General features: G+C 39.5%; 1 protein-coding gene across 1 annotated transcript in view; it reads left to right on the top strand.

Moving 5' to 3' along the window:
• Positions 1-14,876, top strand: part of LOC116888897 (dystrophin-like) — a 97,701-nt gene that overhangs the window by 60,374 nt on the left and 22,451 nt on the right. Inside the window, 3 exon segments of the mRNA XM_032890158.1 lie at positions 1,305-1,325; positions 1,328-1,353; positions 1,356-1,463. Coding sequence (XP_032746049.1) covers positions 1,305-1,325; positions 1,328-1,353; positions 1,356-1,463 — 155 coding nt within the window.

Below are 14,876 nucleotides of genomic sequence, written 5' to 3'. Positions count from 1 at the left end.
AATTGGGCTTGTTGCCTTTTAAAAACATGGGTAGGGGTGGGTCTCCCTGTGTTCCCGTCTCCACTTAATATTTACAAGATCAAGGCCATCCTTGACTACCTAGTAAAACCCTTCAAGAAAACAAATACAGAAACAGTAAGGCTGACATAAAAAAAAATCAGTGAGAGTATAACTTGATATGAACTAATTACATAGTTCATAGGCACAGCATCCTATGTGAGCATATATGTCAATCTCAGTAAAGCTTAATAGGCTTAGGACTATGTAAAGAAGACTTGATCTTGCTGCATCTTTTAATATACTTAAATGCTTTTGGCTAATTATATGGCTCTTGGTTCTAAAGTTCAGTGGTAGGATTCATATCATATATACATAATATATATTAACATAATATATGAAACACAGTCCAGAGGATTGTGTTTTGCTTTGAACAATTCAGGTGTGAGAATGTATTTGGGGAGCTGACGAGCTGGCTCAGTGGGTAAAGATACTTGCTGCCAAGCCTGTTAACCTAAGGTACCTTCCCAGAATACATATGGTAGGGGTGAAAACCACTTCGTGTAAGTTGTCCCTTGAACTTCACATGCTCTAAATGCATGAATACAAATTATATCAATAAAAATGTGACTTAACAGTACATATAGAGTGGGCAATGGTGCCATAGATAAAGGCTATGTAGTATCTTGCTACTACAGCTGATGATCTAAGTTTGGTCCTCAAGACCCACAGGTGGAAAGGAAAGAATTGACTCCTGTAAGTCTTCCTTTGACTTGCACACATGGGCCATGATAATATGTGACTCCCATTCTGCCTATAAATAAATGACATTTAAAAGATATACATATAAACTCACCTTCTTTGCAGGGCTATAGTGTATTTAAACTTTCAGACATCATATGTAGGTAGTGATAATTAACCTAATTTGTAGAAATATGTTCTTATTAGCCTAAATTAGCCTTCATCCCTTTCAGCCTAACATAGAGAAAGCCTTGAGTTTGGTTCCAAGAACTACATAAAGCCATACACCTATACTTAGCACTCAGGAGGTGGAATCAGGAGAATAAGAAGTTCAAGGCTATTTTCAACTATATAGCAAGTTTAAGGCCTGGCCGCACTATATTAGACCACACACCCACCCCAAAAAATGAGAAAAGTAAGACAAAAAAGAAAGACAGTGAGCCTCTTTTGTGCACATATTGGCTATTCCTGTGAAATAGTACTACATTGAACTGACATTGGGGGTTCTGTTTCGTCCATCCACTTATGCTTTGATTTCCTATCATTCTCTTCTTTCTTTTTAAGAGCCTTTTTCAAGCAAGTGGCAAGTTAACTGGCTTTTGTGACCAATGTGAGATTTGGGTCTTCTTCTGCATGATTCTATTCAAATCCCAAGACAGTTGGGTGAAGTTGCCTCCTTTGGGGGCAGTAACATTGAGCCGAGTGTCAGGAGCTGTTTCCAGTTTGTAAGTAACTCACCTTTTTGTTTTTCTGTGTGTATGACAGGGCAAATGTTCTACCGCCAGTCCACTCCCTGCCCCACCCCCATTCCACATATACATACACACATTCAGCCCTCCCTACAAGCCTTCAGTAAGAGCTAAGGTTTGGACTTTTTCCTAGTGTCTATTTGCTCAATACACCTCCACTCTTGTTCATTCTGCCTTTTCCTGCTCCATCGATTCTTTCTGTCCTTTATTTTCTGCTTCTTCTCCTCTTCCTCATCCTCCTCCTTCTCCATGCCTAAGCACTCTGCTGTGATATCCATGTAGACTGGTTTCTATGTTTGGTAATTAGGTAGTATCAATACGTAGTGCTATAATGAACATATTCATATGATTGTTGCTTTTCTTAAAAGTCTGTGTGTGTGTGTGTGTGTGTGAGTGTGTGAGTGTGAGTGTGTGTGTGTGTGTGTGTGTGTGTGTGTGTGTGTGTGTGTTTTCTAGGTAGAAATGTGGGCAGGTGTATACCACAGAAGACAACCTTGAGTATCAGTACTAACTTTCCATCTTGTTTCAGAAAGGGTCTCTTGCTCTTTGCTAGTATATATGCCTGACAAGCTGGCCCACCAACTTTCAGGGGTTCTCCTATCTCTGCCTTTTCTTTTGTCATAGGACCAGTGAGATGGCAGACATACAATGCTGCCTGGCTTTGTATAGCTAGAGTTCTGAGCTCAATCAAGTCTTAATGCTTCTGCAGCAAGCACTTAACCCACCAAGCCTCCCCAAATGGGACCCATTTCTTTTCTCTGAGGTTGATTCCTTTGGATAAATTCTCCAGGAATATAATTATCAGATTCAAGGCTATAAATATTTCTGTGGCTTTTGATTCATATTAACAGATGGCTTTTCTTCAACAACTCTTTCTAGTTGTAATGCCACTAGAATTAATGTAATCAGATATTTGCAAGACCACATTATTCACTGTATTCTTATGTATTTTAAAATGTTACAAGCTGTTTTACTTGTGTAAGGTTTCTTAATCCATTCTAATCCCATTCACGATGTTAAGATTTATAAAATTAAAGTCTTTACCACAGACCAAGAGAAATCCTAGGTAACTCTGGCAGAAACCTGTGACTATTTGGATGGTAAAAGCAGTTTGCCTCTAAGATTTTTGACAATACAAATTGAATGCACAAAATAAAAACCCAATTATATAGACTGGGGGGTATATTTGAATTATTTTGCCAAAATGGTAGCAAAATAGTTTAAAATAGATATGGGAAATAAATGCAGTTTTCACCATTCCAAAGCATGAAAACACTTTCATTACGAAACTGTTTTACATGTTGTTGTAGTAATATCAATTCTAGAATATCAATACTAACTTTCATATAATGAACTCTAATAGCCTTATACAATAAAGATTCATTTTTTTAAAAAAATCAGGTATACAACAACATGCAGTACTATAAATGGCCCCCTAATCTTTGTTTTCCTTTTAGTAAGATTCTACTTACTTTATTTTTAGTTTAAGCTATGACGCACATGCACTAGTGTTCACAGGTATGTGTCTATGTATTGGATCTTAGGTTAAAAGTAAAGATCAGATTATAGTGGTATTGGCAGCTGTCTCTACTGTATGATGGCCCTGTTGCAGACAGCTCTGCTTAGGACTCCCTGTCACCTCACTGTACTGACTCATTGGGCAGCTATTACCTTTCTTACTGTAGTGTCCCTACCTGGCTTTAGTTGTCAGGATAGGGGGTTAAACTGAAGTTCTGTTTTTCCTGGTGAGGAGGCCAGTCTGTTCCACCTCTGCTTTTGCTAGTTGCCTCTTCTTTAGTACTCCACCTCTCTTACTCCATTGCTTGCCTTCTCTGTTAATAGCAGCACTCTCTTCTCAGCATCAGCATTTGAACTCAGTCCATCTTGCATACTGATTGAATGCCTCTGTGCTAGCTGGCAAGCTCCAGGAAACCACTTTTGTTACATTGGGAAGAAATTGACCAATAGATGCCCAGGGATTAACAAGTGACTTTTTATTTGCTCCTTGTTTTTCTTCTCCCTTAATTTCCTTCCTTGAGCATTTATAATTTGAAAAAAGAGAGAAAGCAAACAAAGCATTTCTTTTGAATCCTTTACTTCGTTTTCCTTATCCTGTTTCTCAGTCTGCTCATTGCTTGCGCACGCACTGTAGTGCCTTCCTTCCGTGTGAATGTCCTTATTTACTTTATGTACATGGTAACCATCATTAAAAGTCTCCAATTTCCTTCCATTTTCTACTGGTTAAACTCCAGTCCTTTATTTTAGCCCTCAGATCTTTTCTAAGGTAGCTCCATAACCATTGCTTAGAAACATTGCATTTGGCTACCTTAGAACAGCCACACCTCACTATTGTTACTTATAAAATTTTCGTCTGGTAGAATGGTTAGATTCTCATCTTTATTTGTCACATCTTCCCCAAATATATTCTTTCTGACACCTTTTTTTCCAGTGCTTTCAAGGGCACACAACAAACATTTCATCACATTTGTCTTAGGTCCTGGATAGAATAAGGTGTGTTGTATAACAAAATGGAATAGGCAAGAATTGTTGAGGGGATGGTAAGGTCAAGTATTGATGAACTGAATGTTTATGGTAGAGTGGACCCAGACATGGCTAATCTTATTTCCTGTCCTTTTGAATGGCTCCATTGTGAATGTTTCCCTCAGAATCTTTGTGCTGGCCCTGGCTTGCTTTTCCTCAAAGGCACTCTGGTGGTCACCTTGCCTTTCATTGTGCCAAAGGCATGCAAATACAATGTTTGCTTTGGGAAAGATAACAGTGAAAACACCCTCTGCCCTCTGTTTGAAGTAGAAGACCTTGGGAATTGGGAGGCTCACTCCTTCCACAAGCTCAAAGGTTGCTATTTCTGCTAGCATGAGGAGGCAGTGAAGTGCTTGCTTCTCTTATTGATTCATTTTTTTGCACTTCAGGTGTTGATTTAAAGAAACAGTTCTTCTGTGTCCTTTGTCTCTTTTCACCACATAGAAAACTTACTTTTTCCTGTGGTAATCTAGTTAGAAAGGTATGTTCATGGTCTACTGGAGGCAGGGAGAAAGGTGAATTTCCATGGCCCAAGCTCTCTAGACGATCTTCAAAAGTTTCCCTCAGTTGTATATATCCCCAACATCTGCTAACAAAGATATAAAGGAAGTCACCCATCAGATCTAAAAACTAAAAAAAAAAAATACCTGTATGTTAGCACACACATAGAATCCTACTACATAGGAGGCAGAAACAGAAGAATCACCACAAGTTTGAGGCTACCCTAAACTACATAGTGAGTTAGAAGCCAGCCTGGGGTACATAGCAAGACCTTCTAGAAAGAACAAACAGGAGTCTGGGAGACTTGATAACGTACTTGTGCTGTGTTAGGATCTTAGAACAGAGTTTGGATTCCTTACGTGCATGTAGAAGTCCGGGTGTGGCAGCATGTACATGTAATCCCAGGATCAGGGAGGTAGGAAAGGCAGAGCCCCTGATCTTGCTGGCCAGACAGCCTTGCTGAACTGATGAGATCCAGATTCAGCAAGGGGGCCAGTCTCAAAAAATAAGTAGAGAGTCAGTGAATAAATGCACTCACCACAAAAACCTAGCAACCTGAGTTGAAATTTAGGAACCCACATAAAGGTGGAAGGAGGGATTTCATTCCACAAAGTTGTCTTCTGAAGTCCTTATTGCATGCCATGATGCCTGCTTCCCCCTCCCTCACACACTGAAACGTTAGTGAAAATGAAACCATGTCTGTCGCTATCGAAAACAAGGTAAGTTTGTGGCATCTTAGTAATACTGAGTGAAGCTGCCAGCACACTACCGGCAATGCAACTGGGTGGTCGCCTCCTTTTGATAGTGAGGGAAACGTTTTGAAACCTGGCCGTTTTGTGAGACAGCTTCAACTACTGTGTGATTACTTTGTTCCTCTTTCATATTCCCTTGCAAAAAGGACATTGAGACAGGAAATTGATCTTTCAGGCCACAATAAAGCCAAACTGACTGTGGCAGCAGGTCACAGACTGACTGAAAGAACATTCCGGTTGTCTACATCTTTTTCTGGTCAAGAAATGATGCTCAGGGAGAGATGGTGAATATATTTTATACCATAACCTTATACCAACTAGTGGGTTTAACCAGTTCAAATACTGGTCTGGACTAATAAATAAAGGACCACTGTGTTGACACAATATTTTACATCAGTTTTAGGTTGCAGTGGGATGACATAAAATAGTGAGTATCTCTCCTTTCACACACACACACACACACACACCACACACCACACACACACACACACACACACACACACACACACACACACACACACCATTTAACTAATGCATGGCTCAGTGATTAAGAGTATATACTATTCTTGCAGAGAACCTGAATGTGGTTCCTAGCACGCATGCGAGGTGACTCACAACTGCTTGTATCTCAAGTCCAGCGTAATCTGACACTCTCTTTTGTACTCTGCTGACATCTGCACTCACATGCCCATCCCTACGGTCACCTATATATAAGTAACTAAATAAAAAAGCCTTTAATCCATTTGGTTGTGCCTTGTCTGTTTTGAAATAAAAGGAAAGATTGCTTTTAGATACAGAAACTCTTCAGTGACTTCCGAAAAGAGTCGTATGTCAGCAAATAGCATTTGGCACCGCTGTGAGACATACTTCCCTCCTCCACTCTGATGGGCTTTGTAGTATTTTCTTATATAAACAATTTAATGACTTTATTATTTAGATAGACTTGAGTACACCAACTTTATATTCACTATGCTTCAAGTACAAATGCTAGAGTGTCAAAATCTGTTCATTCTACATCTGTTTTCTGCCTCCTGCTGTATTCATACATTCAAAATGAATGCATTGCTGTTTCAACTATCTTTCAAATTTTATACTCATATGACAAAATAAATTTCATATGTGTAGTTGGGATAATATAGAATGAATACAGAAAAGAGAATAAATTACAGTCTCGATTGTTGAAAACGTGTGTGTGTGTGTGTGTGTGTGTGACACAAAAAAACATGCAAGGATCTTTGAAGTTGTGGCAAACTATACATACTTAAACAATGGAGTTATACATACATTTAGATGTAAAATCTCAAGACTACTCTGGGTAAGACTTGTATAGGTACATTTCTTACCTTCCCTGACTACTGACATCTTGATGGTATTATGAGGATTAAATGAGCCACCAAGGGTAGATTACTTAGTTGTGGTAGGCATGTGCTAGGCTGGGCACTAGCTATGATTACCTTGAGGGTCCTGTAATATGAGAACACTGTGTCAATATAAACAGTTCATTATACCTATAACTTTGTATCTGTGGCTTCAATTTGAAGCTCTTAGGTTGTTTCTATGCAGATGTTTCTAGGCATAAAAAATTCCATGCCAGGAGACATTTTCCCTAATTAGATATCAGTTCTCAAGGCAATTGATTACATTTTATATTTTCATTCCTTAGATAAATTATTTAAAAAATTCCTCTTTTTGAGAGCTTACTTTGGGTGCTATAGACATTCCCTTTAGAGCCCTTTTGGACTGACAGATGCACGGGCATATCCATTGAGGTAGCCTATTGTAGAGAATAAGTTTTATCATGAATTAGCATTTGAAACTCTCTTTTTCCACAAATGGGAACAGAAAAAAAAAAGGTGCAGGTCTATTGCTTCTTTTGTTGTGGTACTACAGGCTGAACCCAAAGCCTCATGCTCGAAAAACAGGGCACCCTCCTTTTGCTTTAAATCTGTTTTGAATCCTGGATTAATGTTTTTTTTATCATTTCAATATTTGTGCTAATTCATGATAAAATTAATGCTTCATGGTCAGGAAAACTAACAAATAAGCTCAACGTTTATCACTGCTTTCCTCCCAGTATTAACCATTGATTTTTTTACTTATTCACTTTATATTACACTTACTGCCCCCTTCTGATCTCTCCCTCCCAGAACCCTTCCCCCTTCCCTTCTCCTCTGAGCAGGTGGGGACCCCCTGGGTATCACCTCCCACCCTAGCACTTAAAGTCTCTGAGAGGCTAGGTGCTTTCTCTCTCACCAAGGCCAGACCAGGTAGCCCAGCTAGAAGAACATATGCCCAGGTAGAGCTTTCAGGATAGCCCCTGCTCCACTTGTTCAGGACCCACATAAAGACCAAGCTGCATGTCTGCTACACATGAGCAGGAAGTCCTAGGTCCAACCTGTGTATGTTCTTTGGTTGGTGGTTCAGACTCTGAGAGCCCCAAGTGTCCAATTAGGTTGACTCTGTGGGTCTTTTGGTCTTCCTATGGAGTTATCCCCATCACAGCTCACAATCCTTCCAATTCTCCAAGCTCCATTCATCTGTGGGTGTCTGGCTCTGTCTGAGTCAGAATCATTGAACTTTTTTTTAAATGTTATTTTTCTAAAGATTATTTAAGATGAAAAAGTATAAAACTTAACTTCTGGAAGATTTTTATCTATTTATCCAATGACATCAGCATATTTTGACTTGTTCATCTGATAACTACAAGTTCTTATTGCACTTACATTTTATTTTTTCAAACCAGGTTTCACTACATAGCTCTGGGTAGCTTGTAAAAAATTTTAAGCATTTACTTATTTGTGGTGTGTGTGTGTGTGTGTGTGTGTGTGTGTGTGTGTGTGTTCATGCAAGCACACTCATGTATACTCTCACACACTAGCTCTTGTAAATGCTCGTTATCTGCTTCCGTCTTGTCAGCTCAGAGAATAAAACTCAGGTCCTCGGGATGCTCCGGAGCAAGTCCTTTATCGGGTGAGCCATTGAGGCAACCCCTTGCCAGTAATATTTTATGATAGGTTTTTTTATAAAGATTTCTGGGCTTGGGGATATGGTCAGTGACTTATGGATGCTTGCTGTGCAAACATTAGGACCTAAGTTTGGATCCCAAGCAGCCATGTAAAAGGTAGCCATTGTTGCCTGTGTCTGTAAAGTCAGCTGAGGGTTTATGGAGATAGGAGCTTGCCAGGCTTTTCTGCCCAGCTACCACCAGTCAAGCTTCAGATTCATTTAGCCAGCAGGTTCATGAAATACCCTGTCCCAGAGGAGGAAGGTCAAAAAGTGATAGAGCAGGATTCCTGGAGTCCTCCTCTGCCTGTCCACACACATCCAAAGCTCCTGCGCACACTGTGTGTATATATCACACACGGTGATTTTCATCTTTTCCTTTTTTTAATGCTACATTTGATTTGGTGGAGTACTATTTACTGTCCGGTGCTCAGTCCTGAGTTTAGACAAATATATAAAGTATAATAGCAGTTCTAAAATTACTTCTGCCTCATTGTCTTTGTGCTCATTCTCAATCAATGGGGACTGCAGCTCTGCATTTCTCTTTCTCTGATTTTGCCTTTTCCCCAACCGGGTTCTAAATAAGCACAGACGACAACAATGGAAGCGTTAACTCTGTAAGGTCCACCATTGCATAAAGCACCCTGCTCTGTACTTGATAGAGGAGTACTTCTCCATATACAGAAAACTTCCTTTTAAGTAGGAAATCTCTATCATAAATTCCTAACTGAATATATGAAGGGATTTGCATAGACTTCAAATTGGGCTCCTGGGCTCTAAGGCCAGGGTGTTAATTGCTGTATTAGCCAGGTGGAGTGGACAGCCTGAGGTCAGGATAGGTGTCCTTGAACATGTAAATGAAGAGCGGATAATCACCATGTGTTATTGTTTGGGCTGATTTTTATCTTTAATGGGTGATTTAGAGTCCTGATTAATATTTAGAGCAGTGACTGCTGGCCTCCAACCTGCTCATTATCTTCCCAACTTTAAAGAAAATACTTGATTTCTACCCAAGACAGCAGTTATGGGAAGCCTTTTACTTCTTATTTCAAGACAAGTCTTGACCTTTCAATCTCCACCTCAAACAAGATAAAAATTTGGTAGATGTAGAAGAACTCATTTTCATGACTGGAAATGCAATTTAGAATCCCAGAAAAGGACATCTTTATGATGTAAAGGAGGGTGTTATAGGAGCCATGATGAGAGAATAGAGAGTGAGTTTTGTGTGAGGTTCCTAACTTCTGAGCACTTGAGGAGATTTTTCCAATTTTATGCCTTTATGTTAAGACCATTTGACTGCCCTCCCATACTTGTTAAAGACTCATTTACCCATCCTCCTAACTTACACTTCCGTATGAAGGAATTACTTGAGAGAAATGATGGTTTCCAGCCATTATTTTATTCGAAACACTTCAATCACTAGGAGTCATAACAGAATAATGAATAACCATGTGTCCTATGTATGTCTCTAACCATTAGTTTTTGCTATATACATATGTATTGCCCTCAGAGCCCTCTGTGTGCTTTATGTGAGCATACACATGAATAAACATTCTTTATCCTCTACCATTTAAAGGGAAAGAGGCACCACAACACAGAGCTCAAGATTTGACTACACACACCTTTTCTATAAATCACATGCCCACAAGTCAAGGACACAAGAAAGGACAAGTCTGATACTTAACAATGTTAAGCTTCTCCATGCTTACTAATGGATATGTGCGTGGTAGTGCTTGCTGCCATTTACACAATTTAAGTGAGTTTAGTAGTTTATCCAACAAAATCCACAATGAAAATTCCCTTTTGGTTTAGAGAATTCCTTACATTATCTATTTTTCAAGATCCAATCAATACTTTTCACACACACACTTTTCTCACACACACACACTTTAGAATATATACTCATAATATGTAATATATATATATATATATATATATATATATATATATGTGAATGGTTTACAAGCTGTGGTCAGTCTATTCCAATAAAGGCTATCTGTCAAGGAAAGGTCAAGAATCCAGTAGTTGTTCAGTACCTAAGGCTGAACTGAAAAATCAGCTGTTCTTCAGTATACTTTGGAATCCTGAAAAACTAGGTTTTTGTCTGTTTGTTTTTCTGGTCTTTGTTTTGCCAGTGAAGGAATGCCTTCATACCAGGATAGATGAATTTGCCAACAAGAGTGAGGTCAAGCGGGCAAACCAAAACCTTTCTTTGGTTTTTTTAAAAAATGTGACCTGCCACCAGAAAGGGTGGCACAGATTTAGGGTGACTTTTCTCATGTTAACTGATCCAATTAAGATCCTTTCCAGTTGGTTCCAGATCTAGTTAATCTGATGATCAAAAATAGCCATCAAGGGGGTTGGGGATTTAGCTCAGTGGTAGAGTGCTTGCCTAGCAAGCACAAGGCCCTGGGTTCAGTCCCCAGCTCCGAAAAAAAGAAAAGAAAAAAAATTAACCATCACTATTCCTCAACATCTTTTATTATTTGATTTTTTTTCAGTTTTCTTTCATAATATTGACATTTTGAATTGGTACAGTGTAGGGAGCGGCGCGGCGAAGTAAAGATGGCGCCGACAGCCAGCGGTGAATAACTTACCGCGCATGCGCAGGCTTGTCCCCTGTCAGGGCAGCTGTATGATAATGAGGTGAATCTGGCGCCCTCCTGTGGTGAACAACAGTACTGCGCATGTGTGGGGTTTTGCACCTGAGGTCAGTCTGGCTGGGGCAGTACTATGCTAATGGAAGTTCATGCCGCACCAATCTCTGGAGGACAAGTAGCTGGGATGACAGTGGGGTGACTCGTGCCCCACCAATCCCTGAAAGAATATTAGCATACTGTTGTGTATATAAGGCGAGCGGCTTTGCGCTCGGCGTGGTCACATTTGAAGCTGTAACACTTGGAGCTGTAACACTTAGAGCTGTAACACTTAGGGCTGGCTGCTGCCGCCACCGCCTCCCTGTGTCAACAATGAAGGTGTCCTGCAGTAAAGGCTGTTGAGAAGAATCCAACCATGTTGCGTCTTCCTTGCCGGCCGAGGTGGGCGTGACAGTACAGACCAGTTTCCTTTTATTTTCTGTGTATGGGTGGTTTGCATGCTTGCTTGTCTGTGGCCACATGTATCCACTACCTAGCTATGGAGACCAGAATCCAGTGTCACAGTCTCTGGAACGGCTGTTATAGATGATTGTGAGCCAACATGTGGGTGCTGGGAACCAAACTTGGGTCATCTGGAAGAACAACCAGTGCTCTGAACTGCTGGCCTACCTTTCCAGCTCTCAGGACATATTTCTTGTTAATACTCCTGTTCTGGATTTCTCTTCCCCATCATGATTCCCCTTAAAGGTTTTTTGTTTTGTTTTGTTTGAGGGTTTTTTGTTGTTTTATTTTTTAATTTTGGTTTGGTTTGGTTTGCCAGAAGATTGTAGAGCTGCTGCTGCTGTGTACCTCCCACTGCACCATAGCAGAATAAACTTGAACTCTCTTTTTATGAGTAAATAATAATATTGAAGTTGTATTGGCACATATTTCTACTGTCAAGTACCTCTTTTCCCTTTGCTATTAGAAAGTAAGTGTTGTGATATCTTGAGACTATCCTTAGCAACCTTTGTTGTTAACATCTATGATGTTCCTTGTGTAATCCAATTATTCTCTTAGTGGTGGCATGATATGATTTTCTAATTCTAACTTGTTTTGGTGAATGCACTACTTGGTTTTCTTATATGAAGAAGTACGTCCATGTTCCTACCTTCATATTTTCTTGGGCATTAATGTGAAGGTACAAATGATGTTTCTCCTATTTGAACTAATTTTGGATATTTTTACTATAGCATTATTTTAAATGACAATGCAGAGAAACAATCCTTTCTCCTCATGGGGGAATAAATATTTCCATGTAAACGTATTCTTTTGTGAAAAAGAGCAAGTTGATGCAGAGAAACACATAACTGAAATGGTGTACTCACGAAGTTTGAGAAGGTCATAGGTATTTCTGCTTCCCTCTGTCCGGCACCTATTTTTTACTTTAATGTATGTACTGACCCACACTTATCAGTCTGTGCAGCTCATATATGCCTTGGCATCTAATGCTCTGAAGAACATGTATTGACAAAACGTAGGAAGGTGATCAGAAGATATATAAATATGCATTCATCACAGCGTTTTGGAGAACTCACTTGCATGCCAAATCATTATCAATATGCTTTTCCACAGACAAACGAAGAATTCAAAATAAAATTAGGTACCTCTACATTTCCTTAAGGGATTTCTTAGCTATGACAGCTTAGGGCTTTCAAATTATGGAATCCAAAGTTTCAAAAAGAATTTTGGAGATCGACCTCCATGTTCCCACAGGACATTACTTTTGTCCTCCCTTTTTAATACTACGTTAGGCACCCATGTTTTATTATTAAAATAATACTCTTGAGCTATGTCTTTAACCTCTTTGGGGCTGGCTTTTTTTATCTATAACACAACGTTAAACCAGATTATCTTAAGAGTGACTTATCCCCAGGTTTCTTTGATTATATGCTAAGTGTTCCAAAAGCAGAAAGGAAAATAGATTACTGTACTCACTTCAAAGCTTGGGCATTATCAGCAGAGTCTTACCTGATCTGGGTAATAACTCTTGCAAGAAAGATGTAGGGCAAAGGAAACAGTCTTGTACATAGAACGTGGCCTTTTACATGAAAACAGATGGTTCTCTAAAGAGCAGTAGCACACAGTAAGAGCAAAACATGAAAAAGCATTGTGTGTAGGACCTCAAATAAATGATCCCTTGTGTCCCTACACTAGTTTCCTCAGCAACTCAAAGGCAAAACACAAGTATCTGTGTCTAGGAGGATGAAACTGTCACTTTCTTTCTGTTTTATTTGCTACACGCAGGTTTTGTGTGGTTTCATAGAGGGATTTTTTTTTATTGCTCATTTGATTTTCATAAAAATTGGGATAGTTTGGAAGAAGAGTCATTAATATTCTTTACAACATGTGCTTGTTCTGCCTTTTATGTTCACTGCTAGTGTAGACTTTGCTCTTATGTAAAATATTCCACTGATGCCCTTGGTAGATTTAGAGGTTGCTAAAGACATTGCAATAACAGCTCAGGGAGCAGTCAGAACTGCTTGTTCTATACTGTCTGACCCTGACTAGCCACTCTGCAGTTTCAAATCCGTGTGTACAGCCTGTTCAATTCAGTTTCATAAAGCTTTCTCGATAGTTTGGCTTTGAAAAATCAGGACCACAAAAGTTGAACTGTTAGCTGTTCATGTCATTGTCTGTTCACAGTGGCAGTGATGTTGAAATGATTATTTGGATTTATGAAAAGAACATCTTCCTAGGGAAAATAGCAAATGGAGTTGCCAGGAAGAGTAGGCTTTTAAAAATATGTAGTTTGTCCCCAGTGTTGTCTCTAAATGCGTTGTTTTCTTTTAATAAGAATTCTGTCATCATACATGCATTCAGTATTTGTATATTCCTCTAACCTCTATTCATGCATACACTTATGTGTGCAAAGCACATATGCACACACATAATTGCACGAGCTCATCTGTCTTGTCTGACTCAACACAACTATTTTTCATGGTTAAATTAATTTCTGCTACTTTTCCCACCGCTAATACATGGCATAGAGTTCCTGTTTGTGAAGCAAGTCAGGGTCTAGAGTTTTAGCAGGTTTCCATGCAACGCGTGTTCTGAGGCATTTTATTTGTCAGTGCCTTTCATTCTCTCTATGCACAGTATGTGAGCCAATATAGCATTTCTCTCCCAGGCAACATCCAAACACGCCCATCACAGCTCCCTGGTTTCTGTGTTACAGAAGATAGTTGCTTACCTGCTAGGTTCCCTGTAGGGCTCCCAGGAAAGTCTGCTGTTTGGTTATTACTGATGAACCATGTTGATTTCTTGGTTCTGACATGTGAATCATGACTATCAACCTTGGTGCTTATGATACATTAAGGTCAAAAATAATTGTAATTCTTTGTTGTGAGAGATTGGCCTGTGTATCATGGGATGTTTCAAGGATGCTGGCTTCTGTGTAAATGGATGCTGGTAGAGCCTCTTCCCACCTTCATGTATAACTAAAGAAGTCTGCAAGCTTTGTCACATGTCATCGAAGCTGTACCATCATCCTTTGTTGAGAGCCACTGAACTAGAGTCGTCTTATTCACCTGTGAAGATTTCCCTAAAACTTTTCATGTGAATTCTGTGTGCTCTATGTTTTAAGTTAAATCATCTTAAACATATCTACAAAGTCTACAGCTAGTCTATAACCTGTTTTGTGAGATTACCATGACAGGTAATCTGGCAGAAAGACATATATTTGGTGCTTTGAATTAGGGTTTCGTGTAGCCCAGTCTGGCTTACTCTATGTAGCTGAAATTGACCCCGAACTGCTGATTCTCTGGCCTCTACCTCCCAAAAGCTGGTACTAAGGTATATACCCAGCTGATATTTGTGCTAACTTATTTAAAAGGAAACTAGGGGCAGTTTGAGAACTGTTTTCTCTGGCTTACATAACCTTTGTAACGTGAATATTTTGTGCACTAGGCCATTTTTACTGTTGTTGGTTTCATTATAAATTTATTCGGCTCCCC

The sequence above is a fragment of the Rattus rattus genome, chromosome X (genome assembly GCF_011064425.1).
Source record: "Rattus rattus isolate New Zealand chromosome X, Rrattus_CSIRO_v1, whole genome shotgun sequence".
Lineage (NCBI taxonomy): Eukaryota > Metazoa > Chordata > Mammalia > Rodentia > Muridae > Rattus > Rattus rattus.
The sequence above is the reverse complement of the archived record's forward strand: the minus strand, read 5'-3'. Positions and strand labels throughout refer to the sequence as shown.